Source organism: Hypomesus transpacificus, chromosome 24, assembly GCF_021917145.1.
Source record: "Hypomesus transpacificus isolate Combined female chromosome 24, fHypTra1, whole genome shotgun sequence".
NCBI classification, from domain to species: domain Eukaryota; kingdom Metazoa; phylum Chordata; class Actinopteri; order Osmeriformes; family Osmeridae; genus Hypomesus; species Hypomesus transpacificus.
The window spans coordinates 5,503,946-5,528,195 of record NC_061083.1 but is presented as its reverse complement, the minus strand read 5'-3'; the positions used below and the strand labels follow the sequence as shown (position 1 = coordinate 5,528,195).

General features: G+C 48.4%; 1 protein-coding gene and 1 pseudogene across 1 annotated transcript; one reads left to right on the top strand and one right to left on the bottom strand.

The window, feature by feature from the left end:
• Nucleotides 1-2: 2 nt before the first annotated feature.
• rfk (riboflavin kinase) lies at nt 3-4,592 on the top strand. Its single transcript, XM_047048540.1, has 4 exons — nt 3-498; nt 1,371-1,522; nt 1,944-2,046; nt 2,218-4,592. Exons 1-4 carry the CDS (start codon nt 417-419, stop codon nt 2,367-2,369), a joined length of 489 nt encoding a protein of 162 aa, XP_046904496.1. The 5' UTR covers nt 3-416; the 3' UTR covers nt 2,370-4,592.
• A 5,436-nt stretch (nt 4,593-10,028) lies between these two features.
• Nucleotides 10,029-21,473, bottom strand: LOC124486891 (annotated as a pseudogene).
• Nucleotides 21,474-24,250: the final 2,777 nt, after the last annotated feature.

Below are 24,250 nucleotides of genomic sequence, written 5' to 3'. Positions count from 1 at the left end.
GTTCCGCCCCTGAATGTTACAGACACTTCCAGTAACAGAGCTCTCACTGTCAAACCTAGACGGCTAGAGATAAGTCATTATTTGTTTGAGTTTTAGTTCATCCGTGAAACTGGTGTGTCGGAGGTGATTTATTGTCTTCTTTGAAGACGCATTTAACTCATATCTGTTGATAACTAGTTAGTTTGTAGTATCTGGTGCGTCACGGTAAATCTTGCTAGTTAGGCAGTAGCTAGCTAAACGTCCACCTGCCCTTGTGTTTAACGCAGATGCTAAGCTGCTAGCTAGCCGCCGGCTAACGAGTAGCCAACCCAGTTTATGGTCATTCGAGGTCACTTGGCTTTTTGTATCGCCTTATTTTGACAAGCTGTGAGCTGAATTTGAGCTATCCGACTACGGTAACTTTGGAAGAAGGCAAAATGAAGGGTCTTCCATACTTCTGCCGAGGAGAGGTTATTCGAGGATTCGGAAGAGGGAGTAAAGAATTAGGGATTCCAACGGGTAAGGAAGCTAGCATGCTAACGGTTACTCCAATCAGTTCGTCTGTGCTGGCGTCCTTATATATTCATAAGGTTAGGTCTTACTCAATGGGCATTGAGGTTTGATGACGTTTAGCAGTACTGGAACGGCAAACGTTCAACGTAAAGATACTGCTTTCTAGGCTACGCACATTGCTTTATGTGCGTAAACTTGTGCAAACATTGGTATGATTTTTGTCTTATGGTTCACTAGCTAGGCACCAGTTTCCAAAGCTAACGTTCTAACAAGGTCCTGAAAAAGTGATTCAGCTAACGTACGTATAAACGTACAAATTTATAACACAGACTGGATTGTGCTTGTACTTATGGTGACCTTTGCCTCAGCCTCAGGGTGACAACAAACACAATCCGTCAAATCTCGAGCCCAGGGTTACTTTGCTCTTAGCCTCTCATTCCATTCACTGGCTCTTTGTCCTTACATACCACCGCTGTTGTTTAGTCTAACATAGGCTGTCTTTTCTGGTTCATGTGAAAAGTAACTAATAGCCAAGTATTATGATTGTAACCTAGCTACGTGTTGCACTGTGGGTAATGATGACGCACCTAAAACTGCGTCGTGCAGCGAGCACGGAAATAAGGGTCTCCAATCCTTATCGAGGAGAAATACTTTCTACATAGTTCTATCACTATAATCTAGCCAACCCGGTTCTTACAATTAGCCTGTTGATGTGTTGAATCAGGTTTGTTACAACTGGGATTGGGGCAAAAACCTACAGGAATATTGGCCTAGCTCTCTAGAAACAGGAGACCCTGTTATGGGGAGAATAGCAGGCCTAAGCAGTGGTTTTGACCTGACTGAAGCCTAACTTTTCTCCATCCATCTCGTCCCGCCAGCTAACTTCCCAGACTCTGTGGTGGACCACCTACCTGCTGATGTCAGCACAGGTATCTACTATGGCTGGGCGTGCGTGGACAATGGAGACATACACAAGATGGTGATGAGCATCGGCTGGAACCCTTACTACAAGAACACCAAGAAGTCCATGGTCAGGAACACAGATGGCGTGATTACAATGTCACAACTGAATACCCGTGTCATGCATGCTCGTCCAATACATATCAAACGCAATGATGATTTGTGTTGCTGCCGATTTTATGAAGCACATTTAAAAACAACAACCGTCGACCCAAAATGTTGTACAGTCAAGTAGAAAAAGCAATAAACAACACAATCTAGCCAGTCTAACATCTAGAGGCAACTTGTTCCACAGTTTGGGGGCTGTTACAGAAAAAGCACCATCACCCCTGTGCTTCTACCTAGACCTTGGGACACTCAGAAGTAACTGACCAGTGGACCGGAGTGTCCTAGATTGCTACATTTAGTTTAAGCAGATCAGTAAGAATGTTGTGAGTGGTAGCTGTTCTTGCTCAATGTCTTGACCCTCCTTGTGTTTGTGTGTGTTTCAGGAGACTCATGTGATCCACACGTTTAAGGAGGATTTCTACGGCCAGATCCTCAGTGTGGTGATGGTGGGCTACATCCGGCCCGAGAGGAGCTACGACTCGCTCGGTAAGAGTGGCCTGACTCACTCACATTCGCTTTGTCACACGTTCACTCACTCACTTGCTCTCTGACTCGCTCATTCCGTCACTACCCGTTCACTAACTCTCACTCACTCACAACGTTAACATTCAGACTTGTACAAACGCACATCATCTCTGTCCATCTATTCCCTGGTAGAGGCCCTGATATCGGCGATCAACAACGACATCGAGGAGGCCAAGGCCAGGCTTGAGGTACCGGAACACATGAAACTGAAGGAGGATAACTTCTTCACGGCCAGTGGCAGCACATCCAAGTCTACAGGTTCCACCATCATGAACGGTCACTGATGATTGGCACACCTTCCCTGTTTGCCAGTCAAGCCCTCTTCCACCCATCTCTCTGAGAGCTGCTGTCAATCCAATACCCTTAAAAACTGCTTCTATATGTATTTACAGTTTTCTTTTTCTTTTATTGTTAAGCATTGTTAAGAACAGTTTTTTTTTTATTTTACGTTGTGTGTTGGATCTGTATTTGGCCTCACACATGCTGACTGGGATCACATGGAAGTTTGTGACGAGGTTCTGTATGTACAGGTCCACCTGCAACTACATCAAAGCTCCAGTTTGCCTCTCCCCTACCCTCCCTTCTACCCCACTCTCCCCTACCCACCCCTCTCTCCTCCCCCACCCTCCCTTCTTCTCTCCTCTACCCTCCCTTCTCCTCTCCCCCTCCCTCTCCCCTCCCCTCTCCACAGAGCTGTGTCTGTCTATCTGCTGCAACCTTGACAAAGGCGGATATGTTACTGATTGAGTTATCTGGTCTGGGAGAGGAGGGAGGGAATGGATGGTTAGAGGGCGTTAAACCATTCAGGGGGAGGGTAGAGGAGGTTGAAGGGGATCACTACCGAGCAGGAGCAGTGTTGACGAAACCTTTCCATCCACATGCTGCTCCTCATCCAGAGAGCCTTCAGAGGGATCTGTCTGTTCCAGATCAGAGCTGAAATATCTATTTTTTATTTCTTTTTATTTATATCAAAGTTGTGTTTTTTGAAAGACAAGTTGAAGTCCATTGCCATGACCATTATCTGCTATGCTAATGTTTGTACAAGTCTCAACACAGATCTCCCCCTGTTATCTGTAGCCCTGTTGGCCATGACCCTAGTGTAACAGCTCCCAGGAGTAGAGCTTATTCATGTTGTCGCTAGGTAGATTGGATGCACAGCAGGAAGTTCGAGATATTGTGGATCTGATTATGCAGTCCTTAGTTTTGTCATAGTATGATGTCATCAACTCTAATTTGATAGGCCCTTCTGGACAGTACAGGTTGCATTGTCTCACCCATTCCCTGACCAATCATTATGTGTGGATTCGTAGGCAGAGTTTGATGAGGTTATAACTTTGTGGAATCTTCTGCACCTTGTGTCCTCTGATGGTCTGTTAGAGATAAGCACTAACAGAGAAGGAGGACTAAGTCCAGTGTCTCAGGTGATCCGAGGTGTGTGTGCAGATGTGTGTCCGAGGGGAGAGAGAGTAGGGTGGAGCACTGGATATCTTTATAACAGCTGTAAATACTTGAAATTCGAGTCAAAACAAGAACACATATTCACAGTCTATAAGTGTATTTTTATTAGAGACAGTCATATATATGTATATATATATTGTCTTTTTAGATTCGATTTTCTGAAAAATTGAGTTGTGTTGAGGTACATATTTTCCTTTCTGTGAAATAAAGGAAATGTATACAAATGATCCAGTATCAAAATGTGTTATAGCATGACTATGCTTCTCTCAGACCAAAGGAATGTAAAGGCTAGAACGTTGCAGACTTGGTGAAGGTACCTGCGAGAATACACCCACACACACCACAACATGTTTGTGTTTGTTGTTTTTTTACACTTTACTGACACAAACAAGTCCCATGTTGTGGTGCCAGGGGTGACGGGTACAGCTTAACAGCAGTAGAATCTGTCTGCAGATCGAGGTCCCTCATTGAAATTCAACTCCATCCACTCTCTTTGGATGTAAGCATCTGTTAAGTGAATCCGTTATGATCGATGGGTAGTTCAACACTGTGGTTGAACAGGCAACAGGCCCTTATGTTGTCAGTGGGAAGATCAGGAATTTTGAACGTAGTAAAATAGCCCTCGAAATTGTGTGTTGGGGTGTGGAATGGACAAATGGTCCTAACTGCTCATGTTATGACTTCTAAGAGTTCTCATTCAACAGTTTTTATCAATGAATCTTCCAACTGTGTCGGCATTCTGATGGTAGAGTAATATGTTGTTAAGAGACTATCGGAAGTAGGCCTAGATGAGACAGTTTTTCTTAGCGGAACCAAATCTCAGCTTTCTTGCCTCATTTTTCCTTGTTGGTGTGTGTCACCTTGTGTTAGACTCCAAGGCCCAGGCCTGACTGTGTCTCTTCTCCAAGGCCCAGGCCTGACTGTGTCTCTTCTCCAAGGCCCAGGCCTGACTGTGTCTCTTCAGTGTCGTATTCATAGAGACAGGCTTTTTGCTGTGCGTCTACGTGTGTACCGTCTTTGAAGCCTCTTTAATAAACAGGTTAACCACTGATGTCTACTCTGACCAGGCTTCTCTCCTCGCTTGTGTGTGAGTACAGCACATTCAAAATACAGTGTATTCCTTCCGTTATATCAACTTGTCTTGACAACAAATGACTGTGTAGTCAATGCATAACCATGTATTTGGCTGATAAGATCTTTACGTTCTAATCACTATCGCTTTGTGAACGTACTGTAAATACAAACTGGTTTGAACTTCTTCAAAGTACGTAAGTGGTGTGCGATTGCACAAGTAAATCATTTCACAATGACACAGCAGAATTCCAGGAAGTTCGTAAGATACTTCAGACTTTATTTTAATAAACATTTAATTCATTCGAGACTGAATGTAATATTGTCAAACTATTTGAAAATCACTGAAAGCTAAACTGTTTACTTTAAGTGCATTTATTCCTTCTTGCCATGAAATGCACCCCCTGCTAACTCTGACTAGGAAGGGTCACATGCCTAAAAATTGCTGTGGTTTCTCATATTAGTCCCCTCAGTGTACAATAAGAATCATTATATGGGATATAAAGAACAGATAATATAGGGGGTTCATTTCATGGCAGGCTTAATGCACCCCCTGCTAACTCTGACTAGGAAAATGTCACTTGTCTGAAACTTACTTTGGCTACTCAACTAGTTTTCATAGTGCAAAAAATGAGTTTTTAGTGCAATAAATCGTGTTCAACAATTCAAATATGAATGTATTTGTGCCCATAATCAAGAAAAGACCACCCTTTAGGCATTCATTCGGCACTAAAAACCCATCATACACACAAAATGAGCGTCGTTTATAGAGTCCAGGTGTTCAATTAAAATGAACCAAACCATCTGCAGGGAGCTCCAGATCACACATCCCAATCTTGTTTACTTGGTCGGTGTGAACAAAACATGAATTATACAATAGATATACATATTTACAATAACATTATATTTTTAGCAATGATTGACTAATTCATACTTTAATTAATTGCAAGAGTAAATTGTTGAATAAAGTTACCAATGAAGCTAATAAATTACAGCGCTATGGTAGCAGTTTTCAAAGGGGTACTATTAAAATGCCACCATTGGGTTGCCCCTCAATATCGCCATCTAATGGTTTAATGTGAGCATTACAAGTACAGTTCAGATTGTAAACCACCAGATGGCGATGGTAAAGCGTAGCCCTATGGAACAGATTCTTAAGGGGCACTGTTTCGACAGTGCCATTGGGCTGCGCTTCAATACCGCCATCTAGTGGTTTAAAGTGTGAATTACAGGTGCAGTTCTCACAGTGAAACACTAGATGGTGATAGTAAAAGGCAGCCCTATGGAACAGATTTTTAATGGGCACTGTTCTGACAGTGCCATTGGGCTGCGCTTCAATACCGCCACCTAGTGGTTTAAAGTGTGAATTACAGCTTCAGTTCTCACAGTGAAACACTAGATGGCGATGGTAAAACGCAGCCCTATGGAACGGGTTTTTAAGGGCCTGTAATGTCATGTGAGCATTACAAGTGTAGTTCTGAAAGTGGTTGGTTTAGATGGGAGTCATTGGAGGGGACATTGGTTTGGCTGAACAGTATTTATCTGCTATTATCACCCATTATCTACTCATACCCGGACTAAAAAATAAATCAATTTTATGATTATAATTAGATACATACATACAATTATATGGAATCTTAAACTTCATAGCAAACATTGACATGTATTTCATTTACACCTTGATTTCTTATCTGTCCTTTTATTAAAACATTGACATTTTCTTTGGGTCTTTGTTATATTAGCTTAACTCAGTGCTGTCCAGGTGTAGCTTCATGGTTTAGGCTTGTGTAGATTAGAGCCGGTGTAGATTACGGGCATATGTTGTTAAGTATGAAATATATATATTTATAGGAAGGCTTATCTCACATATGATGAGAATATATTCAAATAAAGTTTATGGTTCAGAGAGGAGAGAGGGGCTGTCTTGTAACCAAGAGGTTGAAGGGCTCCCCATAGCCCTCAACCCTGAGGTTGAGCGTGTCGCCAGCTTTAAGTTCCTGGGTGTCCATATCTCCGAGGACCTCTCTTGGACTGTCAACTCCTCAACCCTGGTCAAGAAGGCTCACCAGCACCTCTTCCTCCTGAGGAGACTGAAGAAGGCTCATCTGTCCCCTCAGATCCTGGTGAACTTCTACCGCTGCACCATCGAGAGCATCCTCACCAACTGCATCTCGGTGTGGCATGGCAGTTACTCTGTTGCGGACCGGAAGTCTCTTCAGAGGGTGGTGAAAACTGCCCAGGGCATCACTGCTTCCTCACTCCCCACCATCGAGGCTGTCCAGCACAAAAGCTGTCTGTGGAGGGCACGCAGCATCGTCAGGGGCAACTCTCGCCCCAGCCACAGACTGTTTGCCCTCCTCCCCCCTGGGAGGCGCTACAGGGTCCTCTGTTCCCGGACCAGCAGGTTCGGGAACAGCTTCTCCCTGCAGCTGTTACCCTGCTGAACTCTGCACCACGGTGATGGCCCCTCTGGTTACCCCCTTTGAGATTTGATTCCCAAGAAGGCTGCTGCCAAATCTTTAAGTACAGATTGGAAAAGGCACTTGAAAGACGGCCAAAGAAAATGTCTGTTATCGCCAGGATTCTGTGGCATGGTGGGTTAAGCGATCACAAATGATGAGTCTACAGCTATCTTGAAGTTGTAACATTGTTGGTTTGATTCTCGCCAACTTTTAATCTAGCTACTCAATGTGCATGTGTCTTCATTCCAGTTAAGTACCCAAGAGCAGTGGTCATATCTTAACAAGCCCAATGGCTCAGTGAGGAGGGCAGCTGTCTGGAAACTGGAAAGTTGAAGGTTCGATTCCCATTGATTTTAGTGCCAAATTTTAAAGCGCAGATTGGAAGAGGCACTTGAAAAATTCCAGGAGAAAAGTCTCTTATAAGCCGGATGGCTCAGTTAGGAGAGCGGCTGCCTTGATACCGAAAGGTTGAAGGTTTGATTCCCATTGGGTCTAGTGCCAAATTTTAAAGCGCAGATTGGAAGAGGCACTTGAAAAACGCCCGGAGAAAAGGTCTGTAAAAGCCAGTTTGGCTCAGTGAGGAGGGCGGCTGCCTTGAAACCGAAAGGTTGAAGGTTTGATTCCCGGCATGAAATTTTAAAGCACAGGTCGCAATAGGCACTTGAAAAACGCGCGGAGAAGAGGTCTGTTATAGCCCGGATAACTCAGTGAGGAGAGCGGCTGCCTTGAAACCGAAAGGTTCAAGGTTTGATTCTCGTTGCCAAATTTTAAAGCGCAGGTTGGAATAGGCACTTGAAAAACGCCCGGAGAAAAGGTCTGTTATCGCCGGGATTCTGTGGCATCATGGGTTAGGCGCTCGCCAACGATGAAGAGTCAGGTGAGCGTAAAGCCACTGGCGGGCTCGGAGTGCCATGTGAGTGGTACGATACCCGCTGCAGTTGACTGGAATCCCTGGAGAACCAGGGCAGGGGGGGCCGTGTCCCCCCTGGATGATTTGCAACAGTGACACCTGGGTGTTATGTGGCCCAGGTAAAAGAGCAAGTATAATTTTATTTGGAACCAAGACAGTTGGAAGGAACCAAGACAGTTGGAAGGAAACAAGACAGTTGGAAGGAAAGGCTTTGCGTGTTTGTCAATGATCAAGATCTGAGGTTGAAGGTCCGTTTTCTAGGCCATCTGGAAGGGGTGCCTTTTCCAGCAGTCATGTAGATGATCATTTCTGTCGGAGAAGAAAACAACTTTGTTACTGAAAATATTGAGGCTGATTTTTGTTTATTTTGGAAGGACGTACTGGAGAGCTCGGACAGTATATTCCCCCCCCCCAAAAAAAAAAGTACTTTAAACAAAAGGCAATTCAAACTGTAACAATCTGTAATTATTTAAATATATTTATTAGTGCTTTCAGTTAAACGCGTTGTTAACGCAAACCCAAATTAACGGCGTTAATTTTTTTATCGCGCGATTAACGCTCTTTTTGACCGAGCAAACTTTGTCGTTTTTTTCACATTCTGTTGCAACAACTACTGACGTTAGAAAAACGACAATACCACACCGGATCAAGCTAGACCGGAATCAATCACACTTGTTTGGCCGTTGTGAACTGAGCTATCATCGCAGCACATCGTGGTGAGCTATCATCGCAGCACACAGCTGATGCGAATTCTCCGCCCGCTCGTCAAAGCCAGGCGATTGCAATGTTGTTTTCAATACATTTGAAAAAAGAATGGATGAAAAAGAAATCAATGGACATTTACAATAGATAAAAATGTGCGATTAATTGCGATTAATCGCGAGTTAACTATGACATTAATGCGATTAATCGCGATTAAATATTTTAATCGTTTGACAGCTCTAATATTTATATAAACTTGTATATCTTGTTATTTGTATTGATACATACAGTGTTGTTGTGCTTAGCCTATCAAATGAAGCAGACGGTGTACATGCTTCCGAGTAATCTATAGGCCACTGCATTTACAATACGTTGTTAAGTCAATTATTAACTGATGATTACCTGATGGGGATAATGATCCCCATCCTTCAAAGTTGGAAGATTAATTGATCAAAACGGTGGAATGACAATATCCGAGCACAACCTTGATCTACTACTCTACAGCGACGCTAATTGCTTGCCTTCCCACAGTGCACCACGCTCAGGGGCGTGTCTGACAGATACATGTAGAGTTGTAGTTCTCTAAAGTTACAATTGTAGTTCGTATAACGTCATTGCAGTTTAGGGTTTAAGTTTAGGGTTTAGGGACAGTTTAGGGTTTAAGTAGGCCTACTCGCAATATCGATCAAAATACAACTTTTACACAAATTAAGCAAATTTCCGATACGCTGGCTACCATGATGCTCTTTTCTTTGCTGTATTTTAATCAGAGTGAAAGATTACATTTTAGGCTACAGTACGAGTAGAGCTAGCAGGTAGCATAACACCCCGGCAGCTAGCTCATAAAACAAACAGGGCAACATCGCGGTTATAGTCAACTGTATTTCCCTGTATTTTTTATTATGATCTCTTTCTCTTCTGAACAGAGTTATCAATTTAGTAAATGTGAGATTCCACAAACTAAAACAGACATTTCTCCTTTTGTTCACATAATGAAGGGTGTGTATGTGTCTGGGAGGCGTGTCCCGGCTCACCTGCTGCACGTGTGTCTGGTTGTACCCGGATGGCTGCCCTCCCTGCTGGCTCGGGTGGGTAAAAGAGGCAGCACATGTGTGTACCTGGGACTGGTAGTGCCACGTGCATCATGGTGGGCACCAGGGTGATGAGCGGAGGGGAGGGGAGGGGGGGCTTTGTGTTTTTATTTAATTGGTGTATCTTGTGTAACAACAACAAAATGTTACCTTGATCCAAGATTGCATTTAAGATCACATGACCAACACTACCTATCGGTCAATTTAATTGTAGAAGTCACTTTCACGTTCATGATAGATACGTTTGTATTGTCACATTGAATACACTGTATTTTGAATAAGACAGTATTTTACCTGTTTATAAAGAGGCCTCAAAGAACACACGCGCACAGCAAAAAGCCCGTCTCTGTGGCCTTGTAGACACATGAAGAGATTTGGTTACACTAACAAACTGTTTACAATTCATCTAGACCTACTTCCAATAGTCTCGTAGCGCAGAAATATCCTCCTGTCGTAAGTAATATTGATAAAGAGACTGCTTTAAAAGATCATGTCATAAGAATCCGTCAACACATTTATTAAAAACAGTTTTGTTTAAAAGTTTAAAATTGCAAGAAAAAATTGAAACACACGACCTTAGTGCAAGCTCAACACGACATTCTTCTTTTACTTCTAAGAGATGTATGGAAGGACTAAACGGAAAATATAAACTAGGACATTCAATTTCAAGAAAGCAGACTTTCCAGGCCAGTAAACATTCAGACCAACAACAATTCATGAGCTCATTATAGATATGATGTTAACAAGCTGAGGCTGGAGTGTATCAATCTACGTCATTGACGACAGCACGTAAAAGTCCCCCCCACCCCCTTTGAGGTCTGTATTTGGTTTCACCTGTGTCAAAATCTACAATGTATGCAAATACATCCAGATGCTTGGGGTGCACTTGATTAACGTGACAGACACTGACGGAGTTAACCCACACAGCAACATCAGTGCAACTCGAGTAAGAGAAGTGTTCAGCGCCGGTGTTTGAGCCAGGCCAGGTGTGTTCACCCCCCCCCCCCCTCACTCAGGTAAAGGTATAGCTCTCCTCGTCATACTCCAGCTCCTCGTCCTCGTCAAGCAGGCCGTACTTGAACTTCCTGTAGACCATCCCGTCCCTGCCCATGTACACGATGTCATCTTCCTCTTCCTCTTCCTGGTCATCCTCCTCTCCCTCCAGGATGCGGTCGCTGTATTCCCCGTAGCCGCTGTCGGCTCCTCCCGCCTCCCTGCCCAGCTTCTCGTACCTGCCGGTGGATGTGGCCTTGGAGGCGGGGCCTCTCTTGGAGCGAGCCCGGAGGAGGAGGAAGACCACGGTCCCCATGGCAACGATGATGAAGATGGAGATCAGAGCGAAGAGAGCCGGCCGGCCTCCCTGCTCCACGTCCAGCTCCTCAAGGCTTCCGAACACAAAGTTGACTCCCAGGATGCACTCCTCTGGAAAGGCAGACAGGGCAGAGGTCAACGCCCCAGGACTTGGGGAACAGAGGTCAGAGGTCAATGTTTGTGGGGGCTAGGCTTAGAGTGGGGCAGCGGTACAGGTGTGAGGCTGATGGGAGTTGGGGAGGGCCGAGGTAAGGTAGGGGTGATGGGGTGACAGGCAGGGGTGGGGTTTACCATAAGAGCTCTTGCAGTCGCAGCACTCGTGTTGCAGTGGTGCATTGTGGGCCGTCTCCCCGCAGCAGGACAGACAGCGTCCGTCGTCCGCCAGGATCTGGAGGGCGGGGCACACGGTGCAGCTCCAGCGGCCCGGCCCGTGGCAGTCCAGGCAGGAGCGGTCGCACGGAACACAGTCCTCCTCAGAACCCAGAGAACCAGAACCCTGAGGGGAGGAAACCTGGAAACACACACACACACATGAACGCACTCTCTCTCTCACACACACACAGCACAAAAACGTGAATGCACACACACTTACACACACACACACACTCGTGAGTCTTTCTCACCTCTGAGGGGGTGTAGAAGCCAAGTAAACAGTCAGAGTCACAGATCCCTGCAAACTGTCTGTAGCCATGGTAACAGCTGGTGCAGGCCAGAGCGCCCTCGTCTGGTCACACAGAGGACAGGCGAGGAGGTTGTATGGTGTGTAATAGTGTGTGTAAGTGTGTGCGTGTGTCTGAGCCAGCTCCTTACCGCTGCAGGTCTTGCAGGTGGGGTGGCAGCGCCGGCAGGTTTTGGCACTGGTGTCGGGGTACAAGTTCTCTGGACACGTCTTCAGGCAACGCCCGCCCTGAGGCAGGAGCAGGTAATCGTCACGGCAACTCTGACACTGGCTGTCCCCGCCGCCGCGACACTGCTTACACGACGGGTCACAGCGCTCGCACGTCATGGTGGTGGCGTTGCCGTAGTGACTGGCGTGGAGAGGTGACAGGGTCATGGAGCCGGTGAGGGGAGACATAAAGCTTACAGAGGAAGAAACTGGGTGACTGTTCGTGCGTGTGTGTGTGCGTGTGCGTGTGTTACTTCTCTCCGCAGGACTCCACACAGCTGCGACCCAGCCTGAAGTGCCCAGGTTTGCATGTGACACACTGGACGCTATGGTGACCCTTACACGACGCACAGCTGAAATGACAACGCTCGCACAAACGCCCCTCGTTATCGTCATATTAACCCACAGGACACCCGTCCACACAGGTGTTGTCTGAAGAAAGAGAGAGAAACGAGAGAGAGAGTTTTTGAAAGACAGACAGACATTCTCATGTCAGTAGCTCATTATCCAGCAACAAGAGCATCTACACAATAACGCGCGTGTGTGGGGGGGGTAGGGGTGGGGGGGGGCAGGGTGAGAGGTGTTGACTCACTGAGCAGCAGCAGAGGGGCGTTGCAGCTCAGACAGTCCTCCTTAGACGGCCCGGTGCAGCGGTGACACGCCAGGTGGCAGTCCTGACACTGTCCGGCAGAGTCCTTGTAGGAGCGCAGGGGGCAGCTGTCGTAGAACACACAGTGTCCGCTGGCGTCCAGACGCATCCTGCCTATGCACGAGGAGCAGGAAGAGGGCTCGGGGCCGGAGCACGTCTTACATGACCTATCACAGTCTGGGAAACATGACGGACACAGGAGACAGCCTATCACAGTCTGGGAAACATGAGGGACACAGAAGACATCCTATCACGGTCTGGGAAACATGAGGGACACAGGAGACAGCCTATCAGAGGCTCGCCCAGTTAGGGTTCAGTATGTGTGTGTGTGTGCCTGTCCTTACCCCTGCACTCTGAGGTGTGTGTGTCGTGGTAGGTGTTGGAGGGGCAGCGAGGCAGACACTCTCCATTGGAGCGGACGGCCGCCGGGTTCTTACAGACGTCACAGTCGTCCGAGTCGGGCCCGTCACACGACGCGCAGTCGACATGGCAACGCACACACTCCTTCTGCTCCGGGCTGGGGAAGAAGCCGGCGGGACAGTCGTCCACACACTTGTCCTCATGGAGGAAGTAGTACCTGTCACACTCTGGAGGCAGGGGGGGGGGGGGGGAGGAGAGAGATGACAGAACTGCACTGCCAATGGAAAACTAACCAAGTATAAAACCTCTCCCGCTCCTTCCAGTCCTCCACCCTGGTCTGTGTGTGCGGGTACCTTGGCAGAGGCCCTCAGAGCTGCAGTGGGTGCAGTCAGGGGGGCATCGCAGACAGCGGCCCTGCTGGGGGTAGTGCCCCCCGGGACAGTGGCCCATGCAGGAGTGCTCCAGCAGCAGGTACTGGAGCTCACAGCTCAGACAGTGGGTGGTGTTGCCCAGGCAGGAGGCACAGTTTGGGGCACAGGGCTGGCACTCACCCCCCCAGGGGAAGCCCCTGGTGGGCAGGAGGGAGGAGGGGGGCAAATGAGTGGGGGCAAAAAAGCAATTGTGTGTTTGTATGTGTGTGTGCCTATGCAGGAGTGCGAGTGAGTGTATGTGTGTGCAGCCGTATGTGTTTGCATGTGTGTTTGTGTGAGAAGGTGTGTGTGTGTGTATCACCTGTGACACTCGGCCACACACTGTCCGTCCTGCAGGTACAGGTGTGTGTGTCCTGTGCTGCACCTCTGGCACACCAGACCGTCCTGGCAGAGCACACAGCCGGCCACGCAGTCGTCACAGCGGCCTGACGTCAGGTTACCAAACGCTCCCTGAGGACACTGAGACACACAGGACTGACGGCTGGTCAGGAAGTGACCTGCAGAGACACACACACACACACAGAGAGAGAGACAGGACACACACACACACAGAGAGAGAGAGACAGGACACACAGAGAGAGAGAGAGACAGACAGAACACACACACACACAGAGAGACAGGACACACACACAGAGAGAGACAGACAGACAGGACACACACACACACACAGAGAGACAGGACACACACACAGAGAGAGACAGACAGGACACACACACACACACACGAGGAAAAACCCCAGTCAGTTCCAGTTCCTTCCTCAGCTCCATCTTTAGATTCCACACAGCGCTCAGTGTGCATGTCCTGTGGTCTGACAGGTGTCAGAGCAGCCTGGTCTCACCTGGGTCACAGCTGTTACAGTCCTCCTTCCCCGGGGCCGAGCAGCTGAGACAGGTGGGGTGACACTGCTGGCAGTCCCCCTCGCCTGCAGCCAAGACAACACTTTCATCAACACACCACACTGAGGTCAACACCCCTCTCATACCGGGGGGCCCGGCATACTGTCTCACCGTTGCGGTAGTGTTTGTGGGCGCAGGCGGTGTTGAGGCCGTCCACACACTGGCCGGCCGTCAGAGTGAAGTCGTCCTCACAGGAGTCACAGTCGTCGTAGTTTGGCCCCCCGCAGGAGCGACACTCCCGGTGACACGGCTCACACTCCTGGCTCTCCTCGTCCACGTAGAAGCCCTCCGCACAGTGCTCCACACACTCGCCGTCTGGACACACACACGCACACACACACGCACACACACACGCACACAGGGGCGCAGTAAAGGGGGGGGAATGATTCTAGGGGCCCTGGTCAGACAGGGGCCCTGCAGAACCCCATACTTTCCTGTATGTTTTTGGTATATGAGGTCAGTCCATCTCAGCTTAAGGATATTGATGGGTCTTAGCTTCCGTACTGAGCCAGCGTTTATGTGTGTGTTAATGTGTGTGTGTTAATGTGTGTTCATGTGTGTGTGTTCATGTGTGTGTGTTCATGTGTGTGTGTTCATGTGTGTGTGTTCATGTGTGTGTGTTAATGCGTGTTAATGTGTGTGTGTTCATGTGTGTGTGTTCATGTGTGCGTGTTAATGTGTGTTTGTTCATGTGTGCTAGTTCATGTGTGTGTGTGTTCATGTGTGTGTGTTCATGTGTGTGTGTTCATGCGTGTGTGTTCATGTGTGTGTGTTCATGCGTGTGTGTTCATGTGTGTGTGTTCATGTGTGTTAATGTGTGTGTGTTCATGTGTGTGTGTTCATGTGTGTGTGTTCATGTGTGTGTGTTCAGGTGTGTGTGTGTTCAGGTGTGTGTGTGTTCATGTGTGTGTGTTCATGCGTGTGTGTTCATGTGTGTGTGTTCATGTGTGTGTGTTCATGTGTGTGTGTTAATGCGTGTTAATGTGTGTGTGTTCATGTGTGTGTGTTCATGTGTGCGTGTTAATGTGTGTGTGTTCATGTGTGCGTGTTCATGTGTGTGTGTGTTCATGTGTGTGTGTTCATGTGTGTGTGTTCATGCGTGTGTGTTCATGTGTGTGTGTTCATGTGTGTGTGTTCATGCGTGTGTGTTCATGTGTGTGTGTTCATGTGTGTTAATGTGTGCGTGTTAATGTGTGTGTGTTCATGTGTGTGTGTTCATGTGTGTGTGTTCATGTGTGCGTGTTCATGTGTGCGTGTTCATGTGTGCGTGTTCATGTGTGCGTGTTCATGTGTGTGTGTTCATGTGTGTGTGTGTTCATGTGTGCGTGTTCATGTGTGCGTGTTCATGTGTGTGTGTTCATGTGTGTGTGTTCATGTGTGTGTGTTAATGCGTGTGTGTTCATGTGTGTGTGTTCATGTGTGTGTGTTAATGCGTGTGTGTTCATGTGTGTGTGTTCAAGTGTGTGTGTTCATGTGTGTTCATGTGTGTGTGTTAATGCGTGTTAATGTGTGTGTGTTCATGTGTGTGTGTTCATGTGTGCGTGTTCATGTGTGTGTGTTACCTGAGATGTAGTGTTCATGTGTGTGTGTTACCTGAGATGTAGTGTTCATGTGTGTGTGTTACCTGAGATGTAGTGTTCATGTGTGTGTGTTACCTGAGATGTAGTGTTCATGTGTGTGTGTTACCTGAGATGTAGTGTTCATGTGTGTGTGTTACCTGAGATGTAGTGTTCATGTGTGTGTGTTACCTGAGATGTAGTGTCCCTCTTCACACCAGTAACACTGCTGGGGATCACAGTTGACACAGTGTTTGTCCTCACAGCGGACACACGTCATGGAGTCCTCAGCACTGTAGGTCCTGTCTGGACAGCTCCTGTAGCAGTCTGGACCCAGCCTGGGGGAGGGGGGGGAGAGAGAGAGGGGGAAGAGGAGCAGAGAGGGGGCGAGAGAGGACAAGAAATAAAGAATGGGAGAAAAAGAGAATGTATGGGTTAGCTGCGTTAATATATAACAACGATAGCGATGGATGTGATACAGCAATTATGCTATGACACAAAACTGCTTGATGAACTCCATCCAGGTGGGGTCCTGTGTCTGACTTACTGGTAGTAGTCCTCAGCACAGGTAAGGCACTCTCTGGGGTTCTCTGTTAGAAATACAAGACCTGCATCAATCACTGACCTCAGAACAGAGCTTAAGAACAGAATACATGCATACATGTCTGTATTAGACCGTGTCTTCAGTAGTGCTGATCTGGGATCAGGTCCCAGTGTTTCCTCAAAGCTGTATTTACTGTTGTTCTAATCCTGGAAGTTTGGCTGCAGTTCTCTGTGGGTCCAGCAGGGGGCAGTGTAGCACTACAGCAGACACCGCCGTCTTCCCCGGTCCCCAGTGGAGCTACACTGACCTCTTCTCTCCACCATGGAGCTTCACCACTCCAAACAACTCTCTCTAAATTCCACTAATCTGCTAAACCTTCTACTGTCAATCACAGCCGTCAGACTCGTTACCGAGGGAACGGCTTTGTTGTCCGCCGGTAGCTTTGACAACCCCAGGAGGAGAGAGAGAGGGGCGATAGAGGAGGGAGGATGAGAGGAGGAGAGGAGGGGGAGTGGTAGAGAGGGATGATAGTCGAAGAGGAGGAATAGAGGAGGAGGAGAGGAGGAGGAGAGAAGGTGTGATGGACAAGAAAGACAAAAGCTCATTCTGTAGCTGAGTGCCCTCTGGGACATTCCTCACCAGCTCCCTCCTTCCCTCCCCTCTGCTACGGGGCCAAACCAGGCCTCTAGCCCCCGGAGCTACACACAGCATCATTCTACAGAGACGACAAGCCTCTACCTGCAGCAGCACTGAGGGAGGGAGGGAGGGAATGAGAGTAAGTGGTCGGAAATCAAGCCCTCAGGCTCCAGCTATTTGACATCAGAAAAAAAATGCTTCACATAAATATTAATGGAGCGTGCCAAGATGAAGACTTCCACAGCCTCTGGACACACACACACGCACACACACAAACAGGTAGTTATCCAGACGGCAATAACATATCACAAATTTAGCGTAGAGCAGTAATCTATGAAACGCATTCAAAAACAAACACAAACACACTATAATTCACTCACACTTGCAGAGGGAAAGAGAGGAAGGGAGAGAGAGGAAGGGGTAAATTTGGAGAGAGAGAATGGGAGAGAGAGGGAGGGATAAAGAGAGAGAGAATGGGAGAGAGAGAGGGAGAGAATGAAGGGGAGAGAGAGAGAGAAAGAGTGGAGGGAGAGAGGAGAGAGAGAGACAGAGTAAAGTGTGCAGCATGCTGTGAAGAGGTTGATAACCACTGGCGGTTGGATGAAAATTACATGATGCATAATAAGTGTTGGGGGGTGGGGGTGGAGGTAACTGAGAGGAACAAGGGAGGAGGAGGAGGAGGAGGAGGGGAGGTGGAGAATAGAGGGCTTCTGTCTCCTGTTCTGTTTCTTATCACGCTCTCTCAGGCTGGAGGGGGCGTTGAGGAGTTTTACACACACACACAGGTTTTATAGCTGTGGTGATTGCTCATGTCATCTCGTGGCCCTTGGCAGAAACAATAATCTCAAAGTCTTTATCTGTGGCTCTGTAGCTAAGACACTTCTCTCTCTTAGCCATAAGTACCAACAGACAGACAGAGAGAGATACAGAAAGAGACAGAGAGAGACAGAGAGAGACAGAGAGAGAGAGAGAGAGACAGAGAGAGACAGAGAGAGACAGAGAGATACAGAAAGAGACAGAGAGAGACAGAGAGAGAGAGAGAGAAAGAGAGAGACAGAGAGAGACAGAGAGAGAGAGAGAGAGACAGAGAGAAAGAAAGACAGAGAGAGAGAGAGAGAGAGAGAGAGAGAGACTTCTTACTCTGCAGGCACTTCTTACAGCCTTCCTCACATGGCATACAGTCCTCATACTCTGGATTTTCCACTTCACCTACAAAACACACACACACATTTACACACAACAGAATAAGCCTTTGTTTTGTGTAAAATACAATATTTTCAATGGGAATATTATAAATATTATAAGGAACAAATGCCTCATGCCGCCTTTGAGGCTGTGTGTGTGTTTGGTAATGGCAGGTTGAAGAGACAGGGCTCAGGACCAGTCTAGACATGTCTACAGATGAGAAGAATTTCTTCCATTCTTCCTTCCTTCTCCCACTCTCTCTCTCTCTCTCTCTCTCTCTCTCTCTCTCTCTCTCTCTCTCTCCTCTCTATCTCTCTATCTCTCCTTCCTCTCATCCTCACACCTTCCCTAACACTTTCTTTCTCTTGCCTCTCCTCCTTCCCTTCTTCCTGTAATCTTTCAGTCCATAATCTGTACTTCCTATCTCGCAGTCTTATCTCCCTCTCAGTCCTCACAATAATAAATACAGCAGAGGCTTTCATCCAAAGTGGCAAACAAAGGGTGGATTTGAACCCGCGTCCTCTTGTATTGGCAGTCAAATGCCGCTCCTTTCCCCAAACTATACTTTCATCTCTCTCTCAGCCCACTGCCTGTACTTCCAGTCTCCTGTCTACGACTGCTCCCTCTCTCCTGTTTAATCTTCCCCCAGTCCTCATCCTTCCTTCATCCTGTTTTCTACTGTTCCACACCCACCTCTCCACCGACTATCCCCCTCTCCTGAACACCACACCCACCCCTCCACCGACTATCTCCCTCTCCTGAACACCACACCCACCCCTCCACCGACTATCTCCCTCTCCTGAACACCACACCCACCCCTCCACCGAATATCTCCCTCTCCTGAACACCACACCCACCTCTCCACCGACTATGCCCCTCTCCCGAACACCACACCCACCTCTCCACCGACTATCTCCCTCTCCTGAACACCACACCCACCCCTCCACCGGCTATCTCCCTCTCCTGAACACCACACCCACCCCTCCACTGGCTATCTCCCTCTCCTGAACACCACACCCACCCCTCCACTGGCTATCCCCCTCTCCTGAACACCACACCCACCCCTCCACCGACTATCTCCCTCTCCTGAACACCACACCCACCCCTCCACCGACTATCTCCCTCTCCTGAACACCACACCCACCCCTCCACCGAATATCTCCCTCTCCTGAACACCACACCCACCTCTCCACCGACTATGCCCCTCTCCCGAACACCACACCCACCTCTCCACCGACTATCTCCCTCTCCTGAACACCACACCCACCCCTCCACCGGCTATCTCCCTCTCCTGAACACCACACCCACCCCTCCACTGGCTATCTCCCTCTCCTGAACACCACACCCACCCCTCCACTGGCTATCCCCCTCTCCTGAACACCACACTCACCCCTCCACTGGCTATCCCCCTCTCCTGAACACCACACTCACCCCTCCACTGGCTATCCCCCTCTCCTGAACACCACACTCACCCCTCCACTGGCTATCCCCCTCTCCTGAACACCACACTCACCCCTCCACTGGCTATCTCCCTCTCCTGAACACCACACCCACCCCTCCACTGGCTATCCCCCTCTCCTGAACACCACACTCACCCCTCCACTGGCTATCTCCCTCTCCTGAACACCACACTCACCCCTCCACTGGCTATCCCCCTCTCCTGAACACCACACTCACCCCTCCACTGGCTATCCCCCTCTCCTGAACACCACACTCACCCCTCCACTGGCTATCCCCCTCTCCTGAACACCACACCCACCCCTCCACTGGCTATCCCCCTCTCCTGAACACCACACTCACCCCTCCACTGGCTATCTCCCTCTCCTGAACACCACACTCACCCCTCCACTGGCTATCTCCCTCTCCTAAACACCACACCCACCCCTCCACTGGCTATCTCCCTCTCCTGAACACCACACCCACCCCTCCACTGGCTATCCCCCTCTCCTGAACACCACACTCACCCCTCCACTGGCTATCCCCCTCTCCTGAACACCACACTCACCCCTCCACTGGCTATCTCCCTCTCCACCTGCCCCCTGCTTCTGTCATGGGAGCAGATGAGCCTCAGGAGCTACAGACCCTCTGATCTAAATATTGTGTGTGTCTTTCAGTAAGACAGTGATGGTTGTGTGCACGTGAAGGTGTGTCTGTGTGTGTAGCTGTGTGTGTGTGTGTATGCGTTCCTACCTTCGCCACATTCGAGAGGGACACACTTCCCGTCTTTAAGGTAGTGGGCGGGGCTACAGTGCAGGCAGTGGTCGGGGGCGGAGCAGACCGAGCAGTGGGCGGGGCATGCCTCACAGCGGTTCCTCCAGGAGGGGGAGAAGGCGTCGGGGCATGCATCCCGACACTCCCCCCCAAACAGGTACCTGGACACCTGATACTTGTCTACAAGACAGACAGATGGACACACACACACACACAACCAGATGTATGCTTCGACACTTTGGCATAAGGAGGCCCAGACTAATCTGAAAGGAAACACTGTTTATCTCCTATGCTTATACACACAGACACTCCTTACAGAGTGTTTTTCAGTATTAGACCAGACTCCTCCTCCTTCTGCCTCCAAAACGTCTTCCTGGGAAAGTCCCACTCCATCCACAGCCTTGAGCCATGACATTAGCTCTCAAAGTCTAGTCTCCCCTGTAGATCCCCCCCCCCCCCCCTCTCAACCTCAAAAAGGAAAGAGCAGTGTGTGAGTCTCTCTCAGGGGTCCTGCTGTTATTGTTTGGTCTCTCTGGCTTCCACATGGCTTCAGTTTTAAACAGAACCACATTTCACACGCACAGCGACCGTCTCGCTGGCCGGCTGGGCGACAGCACGTGCCAAGTGCAAAGCTGAGGGCTTTGAATCTGCTGCAAATCTGTTCCTGGTGTGTGTAAAGTGTGTGTCAGTATGAGGACCACCTGGGGAGATGTGAAGGCCTGTTAACAGTGCTAGTACTCCAGACCGCTTTTACCACCCAGGCTGACCTAAACCAAGCGCACCCCAGACACCAGACCCTTGTGTTTCTAACAGGTGTGGGTGTCTGGGCAGCAGCCTACCCTTGTCACAGCTGGTGCAGTTGTCTGGCCCGCCGTCGTTGCATTCGTGGCAGGTGTGGTGGCACAGGTGGCACTGGCGGTCCATGGCGTAGCGCCCCCTCTGGCAGCGGATCACACACCTGCCCTCGTCAAAGTACCTGCCCAGGAGGAGTGAGGGAGGAGGTCAAATTCTCCAAAACATGCTTTCAAGAAACTCAAAACTTCTCTATTGTTTCCCTCTTCAGCTAGCAAGGAAGGATGTGTATTTGATGAATTTCAACAGAGTCCAGATATCGTTACAGTTCATCCCCACGTGTCACAACCAATAGAAATAGCTGAAGGCTGGGCTCCTCTGATTGGCTGGTTGGCTGCGTGACCCCTGACCCCTGGCCTCACCTGCTGCTGGGACAGCTGATACACTCCTCCACCTCGGGGCCGCTGCACAGCTGGCAGGTGGCGTCACACAGGTGGCAATTCCCGTGTGAGCTAAAGTACTCACCTAGGGACAGGTACACACACAGTACACTCAACATCACGCCAGAATAACTAACCCTGCCCTAAGCCTAGACCCTGCCCTAGGCCCTGACCTAAACCTAGACCCTGCCCTAGGCCCTGACCTAAACCTAGACCCTGCCCTAGGCCCTGACCTAAACCTAGACCCTGCCCTAGGCCCTGACCTAAACCTAGACCCTGCCCTAGGCCCTGACCTAGGCCCTACCAAGGGACAGGCACACACACAGGAGACTTAAAATCACTCTGTTACGACGATCTCTACATCTAACCTAGACCCGGACTGTAACTTGGGGACTTCAGATCCCGATATAGTATATAACTACGAGTATAACCTGCCCTAATTTAGATCGGACCTACCTGCCACCCTAACACACACACACACAGGATAGGAGACTTATCATCCAGCAAGTTCCCCCAGAAAATGGACTGAATTATCCCTTTACCTTATAGGCCATTTCCCAGACATGGGTTAATCCCAGTCCTAATGTAAAGAAAAAATTCAATGAAGATCTCCATTGAAAAGGTTTTTTGTCTGGGACTAGGATTAACCCATGTCTGGGGAACTGGGCCATAGTGTGGCCATAGAGTAACCTTACCCTACCTTGTTAGAGATGTAACAGTGTCTGGTTAGATCCACCAGTCCACCACACACACTCTCTTGCTCAGTGCTGACAGAGAGAGGATGGTGCTGTGTGTGTGTGTGTGTGTGTGTGTGTGTGTGTGTGTGTGTGTGTCAGTGTTGTTTGTGTTAGAGCCTTCCAAGGCAGGGTTGTCTATTGGTCTTTGGCGGTGAAAAGCTGAATTGTTTTCATCAAAACAAAAGCACCCCTTTGTGTCCCAGCACAGGAAGAAGCCCCAATTCACCCCCTCTACACACACACACACACACACACCACCTCTCTCAAACACACACACACACACACACAGGAATAACTGAGCACAGATGGATGCCTTCAAACTTGAGCTTTAGAAGATGAGAAAGAAAGTAAACAACTTTGCTGAAGGAGTTGGCAGTTTTTCACATGAAAAAAAACACATGTATATTATATATTTATAATCTAATCATGTATATTATTTATATCAAGATATTGAGAGGGAACTGCAAGATAGAGTGACGAAAGGTCCAGGATTATTTACAGGCTGAATTAATTAATTCCAAATAAATAAATTGCTAAACAAATTCATTACTTTTGCCAGATTTGAGAGAGTGGGCGTTAATCTTTCTCAGTTTTGTCAGTCCTGTTATTCTCTACCATATGGCCATCGAAAGATACTTTAGTGTTGGCGCTAGGTGACCTGTTGATGGGCGAACGTAACAGTCCTGCTAAGCTTAGCTCCAAGCTGCAGGAGAAACTCTCCACCTGCTGCTGTTAAAGGACACAGGGACAGAGGGACAGATGGGACACTCCACCTGCTGCTGTTAAAGGACACAGGGACACAGGGACAGAGGGACACAGGGACAGATGGGACACTCCACCTGCTGCTGTTAAAGGACACAGGGACAGAGGTACAGAGGGACACAGGGACAGATGGGACACTCTCCACCTGCTGCTGTTAAAGGACACAGGGACACAGGTACAGAGGGACACAGAGACACAGGTACAGAGGGACACAGGTACACAGGGACAGAGGTACACCAGGACACAGGTACAGAGGCAGACGGACACAGGTACAGAGGGACACAGGGACAGACGGACACAGGTACAGAGGGACACAGGTACAGAGGGACACAGGGACAGAGGGACACAGGTACAGAGGGACACAGGTACAGAGGGACACAGGTACAGAGGGACACAGGTACAGAGGGACACAGGGACAGAGGGACAAAGGAGAAACTCCAGGGTTCTACAAGCCAACTGCCACTAACGAAAATCCCCATAGAAACAAGAAAACTAAAAAGCAAACAGATTAAACATTTTAATAAGAACATTAAAGTAAAAAATAAAATCCCAAACTAAGGATTTAGAGAGACATTAATACGCATTGACACAGGTATTACAGTTGAAAACAAACAAAAAAAATATATATAATTAAGTGGGTGGTGTCTTCTACGACACTAAAGGTCTATTCAAGTCATCTTAAACAATGACAAAGAACACATTTTAGTTAACCGAGGGGCTCCATCCATCTTTATTTTTACTGAACCAGAACCAGCAGTACATCATGTTTACCTAACACTGCAACACTCCAAACAGGAAGTACGTCACGACTCACCACCAGAGGGGCGGGGTCTAACCCATGTGGATGTTCTAGAATTGGAATACAGAACGTTCAGAACCTTGGGGTTCTACGAGGGGTGGGGGTTCCATCTGCAGTTGTTCCATCAGGGCCAGGACTAACAGGACAAGATTCTAGGTCACACGTTCTAGATCCGGCTGGGTAGAACCCAGGGGGAAGGACCTGTGAGTGTGTGTCTGACGTGATACACACACACACACACACAGTGAAACACATCACATCAGAATGTTCCATTTC

Bases quoted from the DNA above. Each gene is read 5' to 3' on its own strand.
- rfk (XM_047048540.1), top strand. From the start codon at position 417: ATGAAGGGTCTTCCATACTTCTGCCGAGGAGAGGTTATTCGAGGATTC. The intron at 1,523-1,943 runs GTCAGGAACACA...TGTGTGTTTCAG, and splicing joins AGAACACCAAGAAGTCCATG to GAGACTCATGTGATCCACAC. The intron at 2,047-2,217 runs GTAAGAGTGGCC...ATTCCCTGGTAG, and splicing joins GAGGAGCTACGACTCGCTCG to AGGCCCTGATATCGGCGATC.